Source organism: Bombina bombina, chromosome 7 (assembly GCF_027579735.1).
Source record: "Bombina bombina isolate aBomBom1 chromosome 7, aBomBom1.pri, whole genome shotgun sequence".
In the NCBI taxonomy this organism is placed as follows: Eukaryota; Metazoa; Chordata; class Amphibia; order Anura; family Bombinatoridae; genus Bombina; species Bombina bombina.
The window spans coordinates 570,209,149-570,230,303 of record NC_069505.1 but is presented as its reverse complement, the minus strand read 5'-3'; the positions used below and the strand labels follow the sequence as shown (position 1 = coordinate 570,230,303).

The 21,155-nt window shown below is 41.8% G+C and overlaps 1 protein-coding gene and 1 pseudogene across 4 annotated transcripts in view; both read right to left on the bottom strand.

Moving 5' to 3' along the window:
• Positions 1-2,334: 2,334 nt before the first annotated feature.
• The window catches only part of BAG6 (BAG cochaperone 6), a 97,823-nt gene continuing 79,002 nt past the window's right edge, over positions 2,335-21,155 (bottom strand). For all 4 annotated transcript variants that reach the window (XM_053721954.1, XM_053721955.1, XM_053721956.1 and 1 more), the window contains one exon: positions 2,335-2,986. In XM_053721954.1, coding sequence (XP_053577929.1) covers positions 2,879-2,986 — 108 coding nt within the window. In that variant the 3' untranslated portion in view covers positions 2,335-2,878. The remainder of the gene's footprint in view (positions 2,987-21,155) is intronic.
• Positions 6,823-6,941, bottom strand: LOC128636930 (uncharacterized; annotated as a pseudogene).

The window sequence follows — 21,155 nt, the reverse complement described above, 5'->3', positions numbered from 1 at the left end:
AGCTGGAAGTCTCAAGCTGCAAAAACTACTGCACGATTTAGGCCTGAAATTAGGCCCCTCCCAACCTGTACTCACAGTGAGAGGGCCATAAAAAACTATCCCTAGGCAAAATCTAGCCAGCCATGTGGAAAAAACTGGGCCCCAATAAAGTTTTATCACCAATATGTAGAAAAAAAACGTTTAAACACTTCCAGCAAACGTTATCTTATTTTCAGTAATGTGAGAAAGTAATAAGAATATAACCTTTTACAGCAAGCATGATACTAGTCGTTATTAAATCACTGAAATCAGGCTTACCTTAAATAAATCCGGTATTAACAGCATTTTCTAGCATACTCATTTCTCTAGAAAAATTTAAACTGCACATACCTCATAGCAGGAGACCCTGCACGCCATTCCCCCAGCTGAAGAAACCTCATCTCTTCAGTTATGTGTGAGAACAGCAATGGATCTTAGTTACAACTTGCTAAGATCATCAAAAACCACAGGCAGACTCTTCTTCAACTTTCTGTCTGAGGCTAAAACAGTACAACTCCGGTACCATTTGAAAATAATAAACTTTTGATTGAAGATAAACTACATAAATTCACCACATCTCTCTAGCTACTTCCTATTGTGTCGAGAGCTGCAAGAGAATGACTGATAGTGGCAGTTAGGGGAGGAGCTATATAGACAGCTCTGCTGTGGGTGATCCTCTTGCAGCTTCCTGTTGGGAAGGAGAATATCCCACAAGTAATGGATGATCCGTGGACTGGATACACCTTACAAGAGAAAGTTACGTTTTAAGATTCATTCTCTCTCCTCTACAAAGTTGGGATTTAATGGGACAAGAATACAGTGGAACTATCCACTTTTTGTGTGTCTTTTTCTTTTATGGAAAGACAGCTACTAATTGTAGGATTGTCAGTGAGTCACACCAAATTATATTCCTCACACTAAAAGGAGCATTAAATATAGCGGAATCACATAAGCAAGATTTTAATAGAAATCCAATCCAATAGCACTTACTCTGAATTTTAAATAAGCAGATTTTTTTTCTAACAAATTTCATTCCATATTCCCCAACTCCATGTATCATATGACAGTCATCAGCCAATCACAGACTCATATGAATACACTGAACTCTCGCACATGCTCAGTAGCTGCGGGTACCTCAACATGTGTATATAACACACACCTATATATACATATACATACACACACATATATACTGTATATATACATATACAAAGAGAAGTGCACTCACAGGAACGAACAACTGGCTCAATACCATTGTTAGCATGTTCTATGGTGATTTACCACCTGGGTGCAGGTTTATATATATATATATATATATATATATATATATATATATATATATATATATATATATATATATATATATATATATATATATATACACATACTGTATACAATTTGATAATTAAAGTTTTTTGGGGTTTTTCAATTGCATGCTCTGAGAAATAAAAAGATTAATTCTGACTTTAGTTTTCCTTAATCTATGTGTCAGTTAGGAATTTAATTACTATTTATGAACTTTAACTGTATATACTAATTAAATTTAGTACAACTTCACATGCTTCATTTATCATAAGTACTAAAAAAAAAAAAAGTTTGGGCAGCCCTGTTTTTCAAGGGGAGTGTCCGGAGACTACTCCTGTTTTGCGAAACCCTGTAAATTGTAAACAAAAAGAAGTGTTAAATGAAACTTTTGCTTATTTTTTGATAACATTGTGCTTATTCTAAGACTCCTAACCAAGCCCCACAGTGTCAGATGTATACTGATGTCTACAGATTCCTGCTGGCTCCTGTTTGTGTAATCTGTTTTTTCATATGCAGGGAAGGGGGATGTCTCTGCTCCCAGCCCCTTTCACTTGATGACCCAGCCTAACCTCTTCAACGGTGCTAAACTGGGAGCTTCTAAGTAAGTTTTTAAAAAGTTTTAAACTGGATGTTTAGTATCAGTATCTGTGCATCTTATTCTTTATAGTAGTGTCTATTACATGCAGGTATATGAAAAATTACTGTATACTGTCCCTTTAATATATTTTTGTTGCTGCTACCCTTTTCCTCTAGGACATTTACACCTCTCTAAGGTAAGGAATAATTAGGGATATCAGCATCAGGTCATAATTAGGAGTGTGCATAGTTTGGAATAGGGGAAGAGAGAACCTAATAAAATAAATAATGGCTAGAACAAATGGCATGGGGTTTTTTCCCCACTACCCTTTCCTGCAGATACAATTTGATGAAATAGGATATACCCCACCCATAATTATAATTCTGCACTTCTAGTCAAAACCATATTGACATCAATATAAACTGAAGAAAAGCTATATTCAGTATGTATTTTATTGGCATTCACGCTCTTTGTGTTGCTGCAAAGGAGCCATACTGTGGTGTTGTAGAATTTCCAGAGGAAATAGAAAAAAGGGCATCCAAGTTGGTATCCATCCCATTGGTTTAGACCGAGTAACAATCCTTACAGCGAAGACAAACTCGTTTGTAACAGAGTACTAGAAGTTAGGGAATATTTATGGATCTACAAATGTAATGGTCTTGAGATGTTTGAAGCTTGACAACTTCGCAGGAGATCGGCGTCTCTGCAAACAACACGCCATTTTTTTTTAAAAACTGTTTTTTTCTGATTTTTTTTGTAGTAAACACCAAAAGTTTACTACAGCGGGGAAGTGCGATCATTTTGGCTGCACATTTTTAATTGCACCAGAAGTTAATTCTTTTGAAAGGTTCTTCAGGGTGGAAGGGATTGTCCATATAATTATGGTGAAAACATTCAAAAACAGGAACGATCTGCAGAACATACATATATAAGGGTACTCTCTTGTAGGAAGATTGTGTCTCTAGAATTTACATGGGGCTAAGGTGTATTTGAGGGGTCTCCTTTAAATACTCTCTGTGTGTTTGGGAATCGCTGAGAGCTGAAGGATTCATTGTCTTGGAGAATTTTCTGAATATCCTGGCAAAGCTAGAAGAGAAAAAAAAAGAGGCAAGAAAATCTGTAAAATCAGCTTAGGCAATTAGCTAAATTCCCCAACAGTTCTTTCTAAGATCTCCTGATTGGGACCTTTTCCTCCACACGCATTTCGCTACATCTCCAACATTCCTATATGCATTTCATTATTATACGATATCCGATACTCCCTTTTATTAAACTGCATCTCCTCCATAATTCTTTCCAGAACCACAGTAACCGTTCCCCTAAGCTCTGTAGTAAGCCGCTTATCTCTAAATCTTTAACTGGATTAACCATATCTCTATGTTACTAATCAACCTTAGTTTTCTCTACTTCCTTGCATCTCTATATTGGTCTTAACGCTACACATTTCTGCTTATTTTTGAACCGCTGTTTCACCACATTCCATACCACTTAGGAGCTCATCTTTGCACTCCACCAGATATCTATTCCTCTTCTTTCCTTCTTCCTTTATTTTATCCCTTTTGATCTCAGAACCAAGTCTTTACGCGCTAAGCAAACCACCGCCTCAAGCTCACTGAACCACTCTTATCTATAGCAAGACTGTTTTCACTCTTCCAGCTCAGCTCTATTTTAAAGGGCAATAAAAATCAAACATTTTCTTTTGTGATTCAGACAGAGCATACACATTCAATTGCTTATTTCCCATGATATTCTTTGTTGAAGAGATACCTAGGTAGGCGTCTGGAGCGCAACATGGCATGAAATGGTTACAAATGGATAACATTCTTGCAAAACTGCTGCTATATAGTGCTCCAGATACATGCACGCTTCTGAGCTTACATTACTGCTCTTCAACAAAAGATAACAGAAGAACCAAGAAAATTTGATAATAGAAGTAAATTAAAAAGTTTTTAAAACTGCATCTATCTGAATCATGCAAAAAAAAAAAATCTGAGTTTCATGTTCCTTTAATATAATGGTAAATTTAAAGGGACATGAAATCAAAAAATTTTCTTCCATGATTCAGATAGAGAATACAATTTTAAACAACTTTCCAATTTACTTTTACTAAACTACCTAACCTCAGCAATTTAACCACCATATTTGTTTTTTTATTTAGAATATATTAAATACATTTATATTTTAATCCTACTGCTTTTGGCAGCGTCCTCCGCCCCCATACATTTCCTGTTGCTGTTATTCAGTGACGTAGAAAGCGGTCACACCTGCTCTCTACGTAGCGAGGAAATCCTCACTCCTAAAAAGAAAATGGTGCGCATGCCTATATGCTCTTCAGCCGCTCCAATGTAAACAATGAATCACAAGATTTACGGTTTACTTCTAGAGCATCGAGCAGCGGATAACATCAAGTATTTATCGTTCATTTAGAGATTGTGATTCCCCTACATTAAAAAGCATTTTTTATATGTAGGTTATAAATACGACTAATAATATTTTCAGCAAAACACTTTTCTTGTGGCAAAATAATTAACAACATTAATATGTAGCAGCGAGCAATAAATAAAAAGTTTTTTTTACTTGCATAGAGAGGCTGATTCCCTTTCAGTAACGAGATCCAAAACTAGTTGAATAAACATACTTTTTAATTTTAGTAGGGCTGCTAAAGTCTTTCTGAACTTTGCTGTTTACAGACTGATTCTCTGCTCTCACTGACATAAGTAGGGATTTCCCTTCTATGGCGATTGTGCATGATTCTAACATGCACGAGCACGGAGACCACGGTCCTATAGTAATCAGAGCGCATGAGCAACTAGCTTTTGTTTTTTTTTGTAGTGCCATAGGGCAAGCATTTTTATTGGCTACATACAGATAACGGCATAAAAAACAAAAACAAAACATAATTTATGCTTACCTGATAAATTTATTTCCGGATATGGTGAGTCCACGGAATCATCAATTACAAGTGTGAATATCACTCCTGGCCAGCAAGAGGAGGCAAAGAGCACCACAGCAAAGCTGCTATATATGTCACTTCCCTTACCCATAACCTCCAGTCATTCAGCCGAACGGAAAATGGAAAAAGATAATAACACAAAAGGTGTAGAGGTGTCTGAGGTTTTAGTTAAAAATAACCGTCTTAAAATAAAGGGTGGGCCGTGGACTCACCATATCCGTAAAGAAAGAAATTTATCAGGTAAGCATAAATTATGGTTTTCTTTCCTAAGATATGGTGAGTACACGGAATCATTAATTACTAGTGGGAACCAATACCCAAGCTAGAGGACACAGATGATTAGGGAGGGACAAGACAGGTAACCTAAACAGAAGGCACCACTGCATGAATAATCTTTCTCCCAAAAGAAGCCTCAGCTGAGACAAAAATATCAAAATTGGAAAAAGTATGCAGAGAGGACCAAGTTGCAGCCTTGCAAATCTGTTCTACAGTAACTTCCTTCTTGAAAGCCCAAGAAGGGACAGCCCTAGTGAAATCAGCTGAAATTATCTCAGGAGGCTGCCGTCCAACAGTCTCATAAACCAAACGCATTATACTACTCAACCAAAGAGAAAGAGAAGTAGCTGAAGCTCTCTGACCTTTATGTTTCCCAGAGAAGCAAACAGCAAACTGGCGACAATCCTTAAAACACGCACAACATCAAAGTTGTGCAACAAATGTTCCTTATGAGAAGAAAGATAAGGACACAGAGGAGGAACAACAATTTTCTGATTAATATATCTATCCGAAACCACTTAGGAATAAAACCTAACTAGTACGAATAACCGCCTTAACTGCATGAAAGATAAGGCGAATCACACTGCAAAACTGAGAGCTCCTAGACTCTCCAAGCAGAAAAGATAGCAATGAGAAACAAAACCTTCCAAAATAACAACTAAATATCTATGGAAAGTAAAGGTTCAAACAGAGCCTACTGCAAAATTTTAAGAACAACCGACTTAAACACAGGCCTGAAGTAGACCAGTGCCTGACAAAAAGATTGCACATATGGTGTATCCCCCAGATGCTTATGTAGCAAAAAAGACAATGAATAAAACTGACCCTTAAGGGTACTGACTGACGAACCCTTCTCCAGACCACCCTGGAGAAAGGATAAAAAAAATTCAGAAACCCCCCCCGCTTAGACAAAACTAAGCGTCCAAACTTCAAGCAGTCAGCAACACTTCCGGATGGAAATGCTCACTTCTCGGGATGAATTATCAGTCTGTTTAGAAGTCCGACTCTCAATTGTCCACCCCTGTGGATGACCGACAGCAAATGTGAGCTTCCTCCCACTGAACAATCCAAGTCACATACATGGCTAAGGAACCCCTAGTTCCTCCCTAATGGTTGATATAAACCCTAGAGGTATATTGTCCGACGAACCAAGCTAGGGACGACTGAGGTCAAGTCATCAGAGCACTGCGAATTGCTCTCAACTCCAAGATGTTTAAAGAGGAGAGCAGACACTTCAGAGTCCATAATCCTTAAAGACCCAGACAGCTTACCAGCCCAGCAGGATGGCATCCGTGTTCACATCACCCAGGAAAATCTCCAGAAGCACTCGCCCAGAGATAGATACTCCTGAAAAAATACTACGGAAGAAAGTCTCGTCATCTGATCTAAATCTATCCTTTAAGACAGATCTGAAAGTTCTGCATGTCATGGAAAATAGCAAAAGGAATGATGCCCATGGAATACCATCAGACCAATTCCCTCCATACACAGGGTCACAGAAAAGGGAAGAAATATCAACTGCAGCTAAATCCAAACTCCCAACCTCCTGGTTGCAAGATGACTAAGCTATCCACCGGCCACTAAAACAGAAGACTGCAGGACAGAAGACTGCAGAGTGAGGAAAATGAATAAATCATTGATTTTCTGACCTCTGAAAGACATCTCCTAGATAAAGAATCAAATAAAAGGTCCAAGCATACCACACCTGGTGTTCCCAAGCGGTCTCCCATCCAGGTACTGACCAGACTTGACCCTGCATAACTTCCGAGATCAAAATAAATCGGGTGCATTCAGGGTATTGTGGCAGTAGTCCCAAATAAATTACCCTTGTGGACAGAACAAGGGAACTCCAGATTCATTTCCCATCCCCGGAAAAAAAGATTGGACAAGATCTCTTAATAGAGAGTTAGCTCGAAGTCAGGATGATACCTGAACTATATATTGTCCAGAAAAACACACTTGCAATATCCCAAGACCTAAAGGTCTGACTGGGATGGCGCAAACTAAGAAATCTAGGAATCTGCAACTGCAGAACTGTAAAGCCTAGGCTGTACCACTAAACCACAGGTAGGCTTCTCAGCTGACCATAGATTTCAGCCACAATGCCCGGCGGCTAGTACAGCAAGTCTTATAAGACAAGACATTGCTCTAAAAGAACAATTAAACCTCCAGCTTCTTACCTATGTCAGAAAGAAAACTAGATTATCTCCCCAGAGATCTAAGTTATCTGATTAAAAGTAGAAAGTTAACCGTGCATTTCAATATAGATAGCGACAGGAAATCCTAAAAAGGACATGAAATAGGGAGAAATATCCACATATTCTCTATAACAATCCTGTGAACATCTCACAGCACGTCTAGAACCCTTCCAGAGAGGAAAGAAAAATATAGAAAAGTTCGCAAAAACTCCAAAGGAAAGACAACCATAGGGATTGGTGTCATCCAGTCAGCCAAGACCACCTGACAATATAAGAGGCTTTGAAGCAAACAACTGAAGGATACCACTTCAGTAACAGATGAAGAAATTATACTGTCCAGATCGGAGATTTCAGCCTCAGAAACTACCGGCGAATCCTCACTAACTTGGAAAAAGACAAACCTGCGTAGTAGCATGTGGAGCAGAAACCCTCCTATCTGAGACTTAAAATGTACTCTTGCCTTCTCCCTGAAGTAAAGGAAAACAGACCAAGCCATAGATACCGCAGAAGATACCTGAGGAGATTGAGAGGAACCACAGGGCACTGCATGTGACGCCATATAGGCTTGGGACATAAAAGCAGAAAGCTGTGGCAGTGCCTTAACAGCAACATCCTTTGAGACATGAAGTTCATACCAATCTGTACATTTAATAGCATTTGTGAAATCAGGTACAGAAAAAATAAATGTTTAAACCAATTCTTAGTTGAGCAAGCCTTCCACGCAACTTCAGCACAACTTCAGCATCAGTAGAAGGAATTATACTGCCTGAATCTGAAATTTCACCCTCAGATGCACCCGAAAAATCTTCATCCTCAGACTTCTGAGAGGAAATACTTTGATTAGCCACTTCTGGATCAGAAACCTTATTTACTGTTTCTTTAAATATCCTTTTGCATTTTCCCTGCAACATGGGAAAAAAACAGGCAGCGCCTCAGATACTGCAGAAGATACCTGGGCATCAATATCTTGCAAAATAACAGAGCATGAGAGGAAACGCAGGGCACTGCATGTGCAGATGAATAGGATTGGGACGCTTAAGGAGAAAGCTGCGGCACATCTGAAACAGGAGGCTCCTGAACAGCATCCGCCTTAGCTAATAATGGCTCAGGGTCAAAAAGTCTATTTCTATAAGCTAAAGTTCTTTCAATACATGAAGAACAAAAAGGTACTGGGGGTTGCACCTGGGCATCAAAACATAAGCTACAGGTAACATCCTGCACAGCCTCTTGATCCATAATACAAAAAAAAGCAAATAAAACTTTTTTTTTTTTAATCTTATTACAAAGGATATAATACAGAAGCAAAAAAACATAATTTATGCTTACCTAATAAATTCCTTTCTTCTGTAGTGTGATCAGTCCACGGGTCATCATTACTTCTGGGATATTACTCCTCCCCAACAGGAAGTGCAAGAGGATTCACCCAGCAGAGCTGCATATAGCTCCTCCCCTCTACGTCACTCCCAGTCATTCGACCAAGGACCAACGAGAAAGGAGAAACCAAGGGTGTAGTGGTGACTGGAGTATAATTTAAAAAATATTTACCTGCCTTAAAAAACAGGGCGGACCGTGGACTGATCACACTACAGAAGAAAGGAATTTATCAGGTAAGCATAAATTATGTTTTCTTCTGTTAAGTGTGATCAGTCCACGGGTCATCATTACTTCTGGGATACCAATACCAAAGCAAAAGTACACGGATGACGGGAGGGATAGGCAGGCTCTTTATACAGAAGGAACCACTGCCTGAAGAACCTTTCTCCCAAAAATAGCCTCCGAGGAAGCAAAAGTGTCAAATTTGTAAAATTTGGAAAAAGTATGAAGCGAAGACCAAGTTGCAGCCTTGCAAATCTGTTCAACAGAGGCCTCATTCTTGAAGGCCCAAGTGGAAGCCACAGCTCTAGTAGAATGAGCTGTAATTCTTTCAGGAGGCTGCTGTCCAGCAGTCTCATAAGCTAAACGTATTATGCTACGAAGCCAAAAGGAAAGAGAGGTAGCAGAAGCCTTTTGACCTCTCCTCTGACCAGAGTAAACGACAAACAGAGAAGACGTTTGTCGAAATTCCTTAGTTGCCTGTAAGTAAAATTTTAGGGCACGAACTACGTCCAGATTGTGCAGTAGACGTTCCTTCTTCGAAGAAGGATTTGGACACAAAGAAGGAACAACAATCTCTTGATTGATATTCCTGTTAGTGACTACCTTAGGTAAGAACCCAGGTTTAGTACGCAGAACTACCTTATCCGAATGAAAAATCAAATAAGGAGAATCACAATGTAAGGCTGATAACTCAGAGACTCTTCGAGCCGAGGAAATAGCCATTAAAAATAGAACTTTCCAAGATAACAACTTTATATCAATGGAATGGAGGGGTTCAAACGGAACGCCCTGTAAAACGTTAAGAACAAGGTTTAAACTCCATGGCGGAGCAACAGTTTTAAACACAGGCTTAATCCTAGCCAAAGCCTGACAAAAAGCCTGAACGTCTGGCACTTCTGACAGACGTTTGTGTAACAGAATGGACAGAGCTGAGATCTGTCCCTTTAATGAACCAGCAGATAAACCCTTTTCTAAACCTTCTTGTAGAAAAGACAATATCCTAGGAATCCTAACCTTACTCCAAGAGTAACCTTTGGATTCACACCAATATAGGTATTTACGCCATATCTTATGGTAAATCCTTCTGGTAACAGGCTTCCTAGCCTGTATTAAGGTGTCAATAACTGACTCAGAAAACCCACGTCTTGATAAAATCAAACTTTCAATTTCCAAGCAGTCAGCTTCAGAGAAGTTAGATTTTGATGTTTGAAAGGACCCTGTATCAGGAGGTCCTGTTTCAGAGGTAGAGACCAAGGTGGACAGGATGTCATGTCCACCAGGTCTGCATACCAAGTCCTGCGTGGCCATGCAGGTGCTATTAGAATCACTGATGCTCTCTCCTGTTTGATTCTGGCAATCAATCGAGGAAGCATCGGGAAGGGTGGAAACACATAAGCCATCCTGAAGTCCCAAGGTGCTGTCAGGGCATCTATCAGTACTGCTCCTGGATCCCTGGATCTGGACCCGTAACGAGGAAGCTTGGCATTCTGCCGAGACGCCATGAGATCTATCTCTGGTTTGCCCCAACGTCGAAGTATTTGGGCAAAGACCTCCGGATGAAGTTCCCACTCCCCCGGATGAAAAGTCTGACGACTTAAGAAATCCGCCTCCCAGTTCTCCACTCCCGGAATGTGGATTGCTGACAGGTGGCAAGAGTGAGACTCTGCCCAGCGAATTATCTTTGATACTTCCATCATTGCTAGGGAGCTTCTTGTCCCTCCCTGATGGTTGATGTAAGCTACCGTCGTGATGTTGTCCGACTGAAACCTGATGAACCCCCGAGTTGTCAACTGGGGCCAAGCCAGGAGGGCATTGAGAACTGCTCTCAATTCCAGAATGTTTATTGGCAGGAGACTCTCCTCCTGACTCCATTGTCCCTGAGCTTTCAGAGAATTCCAGACGGCACCCCAACCTAGAAGGCTGGCGTCTGTTGTTACAATTGTCCAGTCTGGTCTGCTGAATGGCATCCCTCTGGACAGATGTAGCCGAGAAAGCCACCATAGAAGAGAATTTCTGGTCTCTTGATCCAGATTCAGAGAAGGGGACAAGTCTGAGTAATCCCCATTCCACTGACTTAGCATGCACAGTTGCAGTGGTCTGAGGTGTAAGCGAGCAAAGGGTACTATGTCCATTGCCGCTACCATTAAGCCGATTACCTCCATGCATTGAGCCACTGACGGGTGTTGAATGGAATGAAGGGTGCGGCAAGCACCTTGAAGTTTTGTTAACCTGTCCTCTGTCAGGTAAATCTTCATTTCTACAGAATCTATAAGAGTCCCCAGGAAGGGAACTCTTGTGAGTGGAACGAGTGAACTTTTCTTTTCGTTCGCCTTCCATCCATGTGACCTTAGAAAAGCCAGTACTAACTCTGTATGAGACTTGGCAGTTTGAAAGCTTGAAGCTTGTATCAGAATGTCGTCTAGGTACGGAGCCACCGAGATTCCCCACGGTCTTAGTACCGCCAGAAGAGCACCCAGAACCTTTGTGAAGATTCTTGGAGCTGTAGCCAATCCGAATGGAAGAGCTACAAACTGGTAATGTCTGTCTAGAAAGGCAAACCTTAGATACCAGTAATGATCTTTGTGAATCGGTATGTGAAGGTAAGCATCCTTTAAATCCACTGTGGTCATGTACTGACCTTCTTGGATCATGGGTAAAATTGTCCGAATAGTCTCCATTTTGAACGATGGAACTCTTAGGAATTTGTTTAGGATCTTTAAATCCAGGATTGGTCTGAAAGTTCCCTCTTTTTTGGGAACCACAAACAGATTTGAGTAAAACCCTTGTCCCTGTTCCGACCGTGGAACTGGATGGATTACTCCCATTAACAAAAGTTCTTGTACGCAGCGTAGAAACGCTTCTCTCTTTGTTTGGTTTGTTGACAACCTTGACAGATGAAATCTCTCTCTTGGAGGAGAGTATTTGAAGTCCAGAAGGTATCCCTGAGATATTATCTCTAGCGCCCAGGGATCCTGGACATCTCTTTCCCAAGCCTGGGCGAAGAGAGAAAGTCTGCCCCCCACTAGATCCGATCCCGGATCGGGGGCCCTCAATTCATGCTGTTTTAGGGGCAGTAGCAGGTTTCTTGGCCTGCTTGCCCTTGTTCCAGGACTGGTTAGGTCTCCAGCCTTGTCTGTAGCGAGCAACAGATCCTTCTTGTTTTGGAGCAGTGGAAGTTGATGCTGCTCCTGCTTTGAAATTCCGAAAGGAACGAAAATTAGACTGTCTAGCCTTAGGTTTGGCTCTGTCTTGAGGCAGGGCGTGGCCTTTACCTCCTGTAATGTCAGCGATAATTTCTTTCAAACCGGGCCCAAATAAGGTCTGCCCTTTGAAAGGTATATTAAGTAATTTGGACTTAGAAGTTACATCAGCTGACCAGGATTTTAGCCACAGTGCTCTGCGCGCCTGAATGGCGAATCCGGAATTCTTAGCCGTAAGTTTAGTTAAATGTACTACGGCTTCCGAAATGAATGAATTAGCTAGCTTAAGGATTCTAAGCCTGTCCGAAATGTCGTCCAGAGTAGCTGAACTAAGGTTCTCTTCCAGAGACTCAATCCAGAATGCCGCTGCAGCCGTGACCGGCGCAATGCATGCAAGGGGTTGCAATATAAAACCTTGTTGAACAAACATTTTCTTAAGGTAACCCTCTAACTTTTTATCCATTGGATCTGAAAAGGCACAGCTATCCTCTACCGGGATAGTGGTACGCTTAGCTAAAGTAGAAACTGCTCCCTCCACCTTAGGGACCGTTTGCCATAAGTCCCGTGTGGTGGTGTCTATTGGAAACATCTTTCTAAATATCGGAGGGGGTGAGAACGGCACACCGGGTCTATCCCACTCCTTAGTAATAATTTCAGTTAGTCTCTTAGGTATAGGAAAAATGTCAGTACTTGTTGGTACAGCAAAATATTTATCCAACCTACACATTTTCTCTGGTATTGCAACTGTGTTACAATCATTCAGAGCCGCTAACACCTCCCCTAATAATACACGGAGGTTTTCCAGCTTAAATTTTAAATTTTAAATATCTGAATCCAATCTGTTTGGATCAGAACCGTCAGCCGCAGAATGAAGCTCTCCGTCCTCATGTTCTGCAAGTTGTGACGCAGTATCTGACATGGCCCTAGCATTATCAGCGCACTCTGTTCTCACCCCAGAGTGATCACGCTTGCCTCTTAGCTCTGGTAATTTAGCCAAAACCTCAGTCATAACAGTAGCCATATCTTGTAATGTTATTTGAAATGGCCGCCCAGATGTACTGGGCGCCACAATATCGCGCACCTCCTGAGCGGGAGATGTAGGTACTGTCACGTGAGGTGAGTTAGTCGGCATAACTCTCCCCTCGTTGTTTGGTGAAATTTGTTCAATTTGTACAGATTGACTTTTATTTAAAGTAGCATCAATACAGTTAGTACATAAATTTCTATTGGGCTCCACTTTGGCGTTAGTACAAATAGTACAGGTCTCATCCTCTGAATCAGACATGTTTAACACACTAGCAACTAAACTTGCAACTTGGAAATATTATACAAGTAAAATACAATGCAAAACGTACTGTGCCTAAGAAGCACAGAAAGATATATGACAGTTGAAATCAATAAACTGAAAAGGTTACAGCATCAAACTTTGTAAAACAAAACACAATTTTAGCAAAGGCTTGTTCCCATTAGCAAAGAATAACTAACCCTGATGGCCTAAAAATTTTTAAGAATAAACGTTTTTTATCACAGTCAACTACAATCTCACAGCTCTGTTGTGAAGTTTACTTCCCTCAAACAAGCTTTGAAGACCCCTGAGTTCTGTAGAGATGAACCGGAACATGCAGGAAAACAACAATGACTTTCTGACTGAAATTTTTGATGCGTAGCAAAAGCGCCAAAAAAGGCCCCTCCCCCTCACACACAACAGTGAGAGAGATCAGTAAACTGTCAGAATTAGATCAAGCAACTGCCAAGTGGAAAAATAGTGCCCAAACATTTTATTCACCCAGTACCTCAGAAAATGAAAACGATTTTACATTCCAGCAAAAACGTTTAACATAAATTAGTAAAAAGCCTGTTGCTTGCAAATAGGCTAAAGTTTATATACACAGTGTAATTCCAGTGAAATACCATTCCCCAGAATACTCAAATGTAAAATATACATACATGATATTGTATCGGTATGGCAGGATTTTCTCATCAATTCCATTGTCAGAAAATAAAAACTGCTACATACCTCTTTGCAGATTAACCTGCCCGCTGTCCCCTGATCTGAAGTTTACCTCTCCTCAGATGGCCGAGAAACAGCAATATGATCTTAACTACTCCGGCTAAAATCATAGTAAAAACTCTGGTAGATTCTTCTTCAAATTCTACCAGAGAAGGAATAACACACTCCGGTGCTATTAAAAAATAACAAACTTTTGATTGAAGAAATAAAACTAAATAAAATCACCATAGTCCTCTCACACATCCTATCTAGTCGTTGGGTGCAAGAGAATGACTGGGAGTGACGTAGAGGGGAGGAGCTATATGCAGCTCTGCTGGGTGAATCCTCTTGCACTTCCTGTTGGGGAGGAGTAATATCCCAGAAGTAATGATGACCCGTGGACTGATCACACTTAACAGAAGAAAACGTTCTTAAATAAATGTTCCCTTTAAATTTACCAAATCAAGAAAACGTTACCCAGGCAACACTCTATACCTCAGCAGAATTACTGGAGGTGCCCAAACTGTCCTGCAACCCGCAGCAAACTGAGGGAAAAAACAATCCCGTTTACAATCCAGATTTCCAGAGAAGCAAAAACAGCAAGAAGCCTTCTAAACAGCAGAGCCATCTGAAATATGCGCACCTCACTAATACAGGAAGTGAAAATTAAGAGCCTGACATCACAGAATCAGAACCTCCCTAAAAAGGGACGGTCCTATAGCTGACAAAAAAGCCATTTTTTTTTTAAAAAACAGAATTTATGTTTACCTGATAAATTACTTTCTCCAACGGTGTGTCCGGTCCACGGCGTCATCCTTACTTGTGGGATATTCTCTTCCCCAACAGGAAATGGCAAAGAGCCCAGCAAAGCTGGTCACATGATCCCTCCTAGGCTCCGCCTACCCCAGTCATTCGACCGACGTTAAGGAGGAATATTTGCATAGGAGAAACCATATGTTACCGTGGTGACTGTAGTTAAAGAAAATAAATTATCAGACCTGATTAAAAAAACCAGGGCGGGCCGTGGACCGGACACACCGTTGGAGAAAGTAATTTATCAGGTAAACATAAATTCTGTTTTCTCCAACATAGGTGTGTCCGGTCCACGGCGTCATCCTTACTTGTGGGAACCAATACCAAAGCTTTAGGACACGGATGAAGGGAGGGAGCAAATCAGGTCACCTAAATGGAAGGCACCACGGCTTGCAAAACCTTTCTCCCAAAAATAGCCTCAGAAGAAGCAAAAGTATCAAATTTGTAAAATTTAGAAAAAGTGTGCAGTGAAGACCAAGTCGCTGCCTTACATATCTGATCAACAGAAGCCTCGTTCTTGAAGGCCCATGTGGAAGCCACAGCCCTAGTGGAGTGAGCTGTGATTCTTTCAGGAGGCTGCCGTCCGGCAGTCTCATAAGCCAATCGGATAATGCTTTTAATCCAGAAGGAGAGAGAGGTAGAAGTTGCTTTTTGACCTCTCCGTTTACCAGAATAAACAACAAACAAAGACAAAGTTTGTCTGAAATCCTTAGTAGCTGCTAAGTAAAATTTGAGAGCACGAACTACATCCAAGTTGTGCAACAAACGTTCCTTCTTTGAAACTGGATTAGGACACAAAGAAGGCACAACTATCTCCTGGTTAATGTTTTTGTTAGAAACAACTTTTGGAAGAAAACCAGGTTTAGTACGCAAAACCACCTTATCTGCATGGAACACCAGATAAGGAGAAGAACACTGCAGAGCAGATAATTCTGAAACTCTTCTAGCAGAAGAAATTGCAACCAAAAACAAAACTTTCCAAGATAATAACTTAATATCAAAGAATGTAAGGGTTCAAACGGAACCCCCTGAAGAACTGAAAGAACTAGGTTGAGACTCCAAGGAGGAGTCAAAATTTTGTAAACAGGCTTGATTCTAACCAGAGCCTGAACAAAGGCTAGAACATCTGGCACAGCTGCCAGCTTTTTGTGAAGTAACAGACAAGGCAGAAATCTGTCCCATCAAGGAACTTGCAGATAATCCTTTTTCCAATCCTTCTCGAAGGAAGGATAGACTCTTAGGAATCTTAACCTTGTCCCAAGGGAATCCTGCAGATTCACACCAACAGATATACCAAATTATGTGGTAATTTTTCTGGTTACAGGCTTTCAGGCCTGAACAAGAGTATTAATAACAGAATCTGAGAACCCTCGCTTTGATAAGATCAAGCGTTCAATCTCCAAGCAGTCAGCTGGAGTGGGTCGAACGGACCTAGAACAAGAAGGTCTCGTCTCAAAGGTAGCTTCCATGGTGGAGCCGATGACATATTCACCAGATCTGCATACCAAGTCCTGCGTGGCCACGCAGGAGCTATCAAAATCACCGACGCCCTCTCCTGATTGATCCTGGCTACCAGCCTGGGGATGAGAGGAAACGGCGGGAACACATAAGCTAGTTTGAAGGTCCAAGGTGCTACTAGTGCATCCACTAGAGCCGCCTTGGGATCCCTGGATCTGTACCCGTAGTAAGGAACTCTGAAGTTCTGACGAGAGGCCATCAGATCCATGTCTGGAATGCCCCACGGTTGAGTGACTTGGGCAAAGATTTCCGGATGGAGTTCCCACTCCCCCGGATGCAATGTCTGACGACTCAGAAAATCCACTTCCCAATTTTCCACTCCTGGGATGTGGATAGCAGACAGGTGGCAGGAGTGAGACTCCGCCCATAGAATGATTTTGGTCACTTCTTCCATCGCTAGGGAACTCCTTGTTCCCCCCTGATGGTTGATGTATGAACTTGGCCCTCGCTAGCTGAGGCCAAGCTTTGAGAGCATTGAATATCGCTCTCAGTTCCAGAATATTTATCGGTAGAAGAGATTCTACCCGAGACCAAAGACCCTGAGCTTTCAGGGTTCCCCAGACCGCGCCCCAGCCCATCAGACTGGCGTCGGTCGTGACAATGACCCACTCTGGTCTGCGGAAGGTCATCCCTTGTGACAGGTTGTCCAGGGACAGCCACCAACGGAATGAGTCTCTGGTCCTCTGATTTACTTGTATCTTCGGAGACAAGTCTGAATAGTCCCCATTCCACTGACTGAGCATGAACAGTTGAAATGGTCTTAGATGAATGCGCACAAAAGGAACTATGTCCATTGCCGCTACCGTCAAACCTATCACTTCCATGCACTGCGCTATGGAAGGAAGAGGAACGGAATGAAGTATCCGACAAGAGTCTAGAAGTTTTGTTTTTCTGGCTTCTGTCAGAAAAATCCTCATTTCTAAGGAGTCTATTATAGTTCCCAAGAAGGGAACCCTCGTTGACGGAGATAGAGAACTCTTTTCCACGTTCACTTTCCATCCGTGAGATCTGAGAAAGGCCAGGACAATGTCCGTGTGAGCCTTTACTTGAGGAAGGGACGACGCTCGAATCAGAATGTCGTCCAAGTAAGGTACTACAGCAATGCCCCTTGGTCTTAGCACCGCCAGAAGGGACCCTAGTACCTATGAGAAAATCCTAGGAGCAGTGGCTAATCCGAAAGAAAACGCCACGAACTGGAAATGCTTGTCCAGGAATGCAAACCTTAGGAACCGATGATGTTCCTTGTGGATAGGAATATGTAGATACGCATCCTTGAAATCCACCTTGGTCATGAATTGACCTTCCTGGATGGAAGGAAGAAGTGTTCGAATGGTTTCCATCTTGAACGATGGAACCTTGAGAAACTTGTTCAAGATCTTGAGATCTAAGATTGGTCAGAACGTTCCCTCTTTTTTGGGAACTATGAACAGATTGGAGTAGAACCCCATCCCTTGTTCTCCTAATGGAACAGGATGAATCACTCCCATTTTTAGCAGGTCTTCTACCCAATGTAAGAATGCCTGTCTTCTTATGTGGTCTGAAGACAACTGAGACCTGTGGAACCTCCCCCTTGGAGGAAGCCCCTTGAACTCCAGAGAATAACCTTGGGAGACTATTTCTAGCGCCCAAGGATCCAGAACATCTCTTGCCCCAGCCTGAGCGAAGAGAGAGAGTCTGCCCCCCACCAGATCCGGTCCCGGATCGGGGGCCCGCATTTCATGCTGTCTTGGTAGCAGTGGCAGGTTTCCTGGCCTGCTTTCCTTTGTTCCAGCCTTGCATAAGTCTCCAGGCTGGATTGGCTTGAGAAGTATTACCTTCCTGCTTAGAGGACGTAGCCCTTGGGGCTGATCCGTTTCTGCGAAAGGGACGAAACTTAGGTTTATTTTTGGTCTTGAAAAGACCTATCCTGAGGAAGGGCGTGGCCCTTGCCCCCAGTGATATCAGAGATAATCTCTTTCAAGTCAGGGCCAAAGAGTGTTTTTCCCCTTGAAAGGAATGTCAAGCAATTTGTTCTTGGAAGACGCATCCGCTGCCCAAGATTTTAACCAAAGCGCTCTGCGCCACAATAGCAAACCCAGAATTTTTTCGCCGCTAACCTAGCCAATTGCAAGGTGGCGTCTAGGGTGAAAGAATTAGCCAATTTAAGAGCACGAATTCTGTCCATAATCTCCTCATAAGAAGAAGAATTACTAATAATCGCCTTTCCTAGCTCATCAAACTAGAAACACGCGACTGCAGTGACAGGGACAATGCATGCAATTGGTTGTAGAAGGGAACCTTGCTGAACAAACATCTTTAGCAGACCTTCTAATTTTTTATCCATAGGATCTTGGAAAGCACAACTATCTTCTATGGGTATAGTGGCGCGCTTGTGTAGAGTAGAAACCGCCCCCTCGACCTTGGGGACTGTCTGCCATCAGTCCTTTCTGGGGTCGACTATAGGAAAACAATTTTATAAATATGGGGGGAGGTACTAAAGGTATACCGGGCCTGTCCCATTCTTTACTAACAATGTACGCCACCCGCTTGGATATAGGAAAAGCTTCGGGGGGCCCCGGGGCCTCTAAGAACTTTTCCATTTTACATAGTGGTTCTGGAATGACCAGATAATCACAATCATCCAAATTGGATAACACCTCCTTAAGCAGAGCGCGGAGATGTTCCAACTTAAATTTAAAAGTAATCACATCAGGTTCAGCTTGTTGAGAAATGTTTCCTGAATCTGAAATTTCTCCCTCAGACAAAACCTCCCTGGCCCCCTCAGACTGGTGTAGGGGCCCTTCAGGAACCATATCATCAGCGTTCTCATGCTCTACAGAATTTTCTAAAACAGAGCAGTCGCGCTTTCGCTGATAAGTGGGCATATTGGCTAAAATGTTTTTGATAGAATTATCCATTACAGCCGTTAAATGTTGCATAGTAAGGAGTATTGGCGCACTAGATGTACTAGGGGCCTCCTGTATGGGCAAGACTGGTGTAGACGAAGGAGGGGATGATGCAGTACCATGCTTACTCCCCTCACTTGAGGAATCATCTTGGGCATCATTTTTACTAAATTTTTTTATGACATAAAATACATATAGTTAAATGAGAAGGAACCTTGGTTTCCCCACAGTCAGAACACAATCTATCTGGTAGTTCAGACATGTTAAACAGGCATAAACTTGATAACAAAGCACAAAAAACGTTTTAAAATAAAACCGTTACTGTCACTTTAAATTTTAAACTAAACACACTTTATTACTGCAATTGCGAAAAAGTATGAAGGAATTGTTCAAAATTCAACAAAATTTCACCACAGTGTCTTAAAGCCTTAAAAGTATTGCACACCAAATTTGGAAGCTTTAACCCTTAAAATAACGGAACCGGAGCCGTTTTTATATTTAACCCCTTTACAGTCCCTGGAATCTGCTTTGCTGAGACCCAACCAAGCCCAAAGGGGAATACGATACCAAATGATGCCTTCAGAAAGACTTTTCTATGTAACAGAGCTCCACACACATGCAGCTGCATGCCATGCTGTCCTCAAAAACAAGTGCGCCATACCGGCGCGAAAAACAGAATTTATACCTGATAAATTACTTTCTCCAACGGTGTGTCCGGTCCACGGCGTCATCCTTACTTGTGGGATATTCTCCTCCCCAACAGGAAATGGCAAAGAGCCCAGCAAAGCTGGTCACATGATCCCTCCTAGGCTCCGCCTACCCCAGTCATTCGACCGACGTTAAGGAGGAATATTTGCATAGGAGAAACCATATGATACCGTGGTGACTGTAGTTAAAGAAAATAAATTATCAGACCTGATTAAAAAAACCAGGGCGGGCCGTGGACCGGACACACCGTTGGAGAAAGTAATTTATCAGGTAAACATAAATTCTGTTTTCTCCAACATAGGTGTGTCCGGTCCACGGCGTCATCCTTACTTGTGGGAACCAATACCAAAGCTTTAGGACACGGATGAAGGGAGGGAGCAAATCAGGTCACCTAAATGGAAGGCACCACGGCTTGCAAAACCTTTCTCCCAAAAATAGCCTCAGAAGAAGCAAAAGTATCAAACTTGTAAAATTTGGTAAAAGTGTGCAGTGAAGACCAAGTCGCTGCCCTACATATCTGATCAACAGAAGCCTCGTTCTTAAAGGCCCATGTGGAAGCCACAGCCCTAGTGGAATGAGCTGTGATTCTTTCGGGAGGCTGCCGTCCGGCAGTCTCGTAAGCCAATCTGATGATGCTTTTAATCCAAAAAGAGAGAGAGGTAGAAGTTGCTTTTTGACCTCTCCTTTTACCAGAATAAACAACAAACAAGGAAGATGTTTGTCTAAAATCCTTTGTAGCATCTAAATAGAATTTTAGAGCGCGAACAACATCCAAATTGTGCAACAAACGTTCCTTCTTTGAAACTGGTTTCGGACACAGAGAAGGTACGATAATCTCCTGGTTAATGTTTTTGTTAGAAACAACTTTTGGAAGAAAACCAGGCTTAGTACGTAAAACCACCTTATCTGCATGGAACACCAGATAAGGAGGAGAACACTGCAGAGCAGATAATTCTGAAACTCTTCTAGCAGAAGAGATTGCAACTAAAAACAAAACTTTCCAAGATAATAACTTAATATCAACGGAATGTAAGGGTTCAAACGGAACCCCCTGAAGAACTGAAAAGAACTAAATTGAGACTCCAAGGAGGAGTCAAAGGTTTGTAAACAGGCTTAAT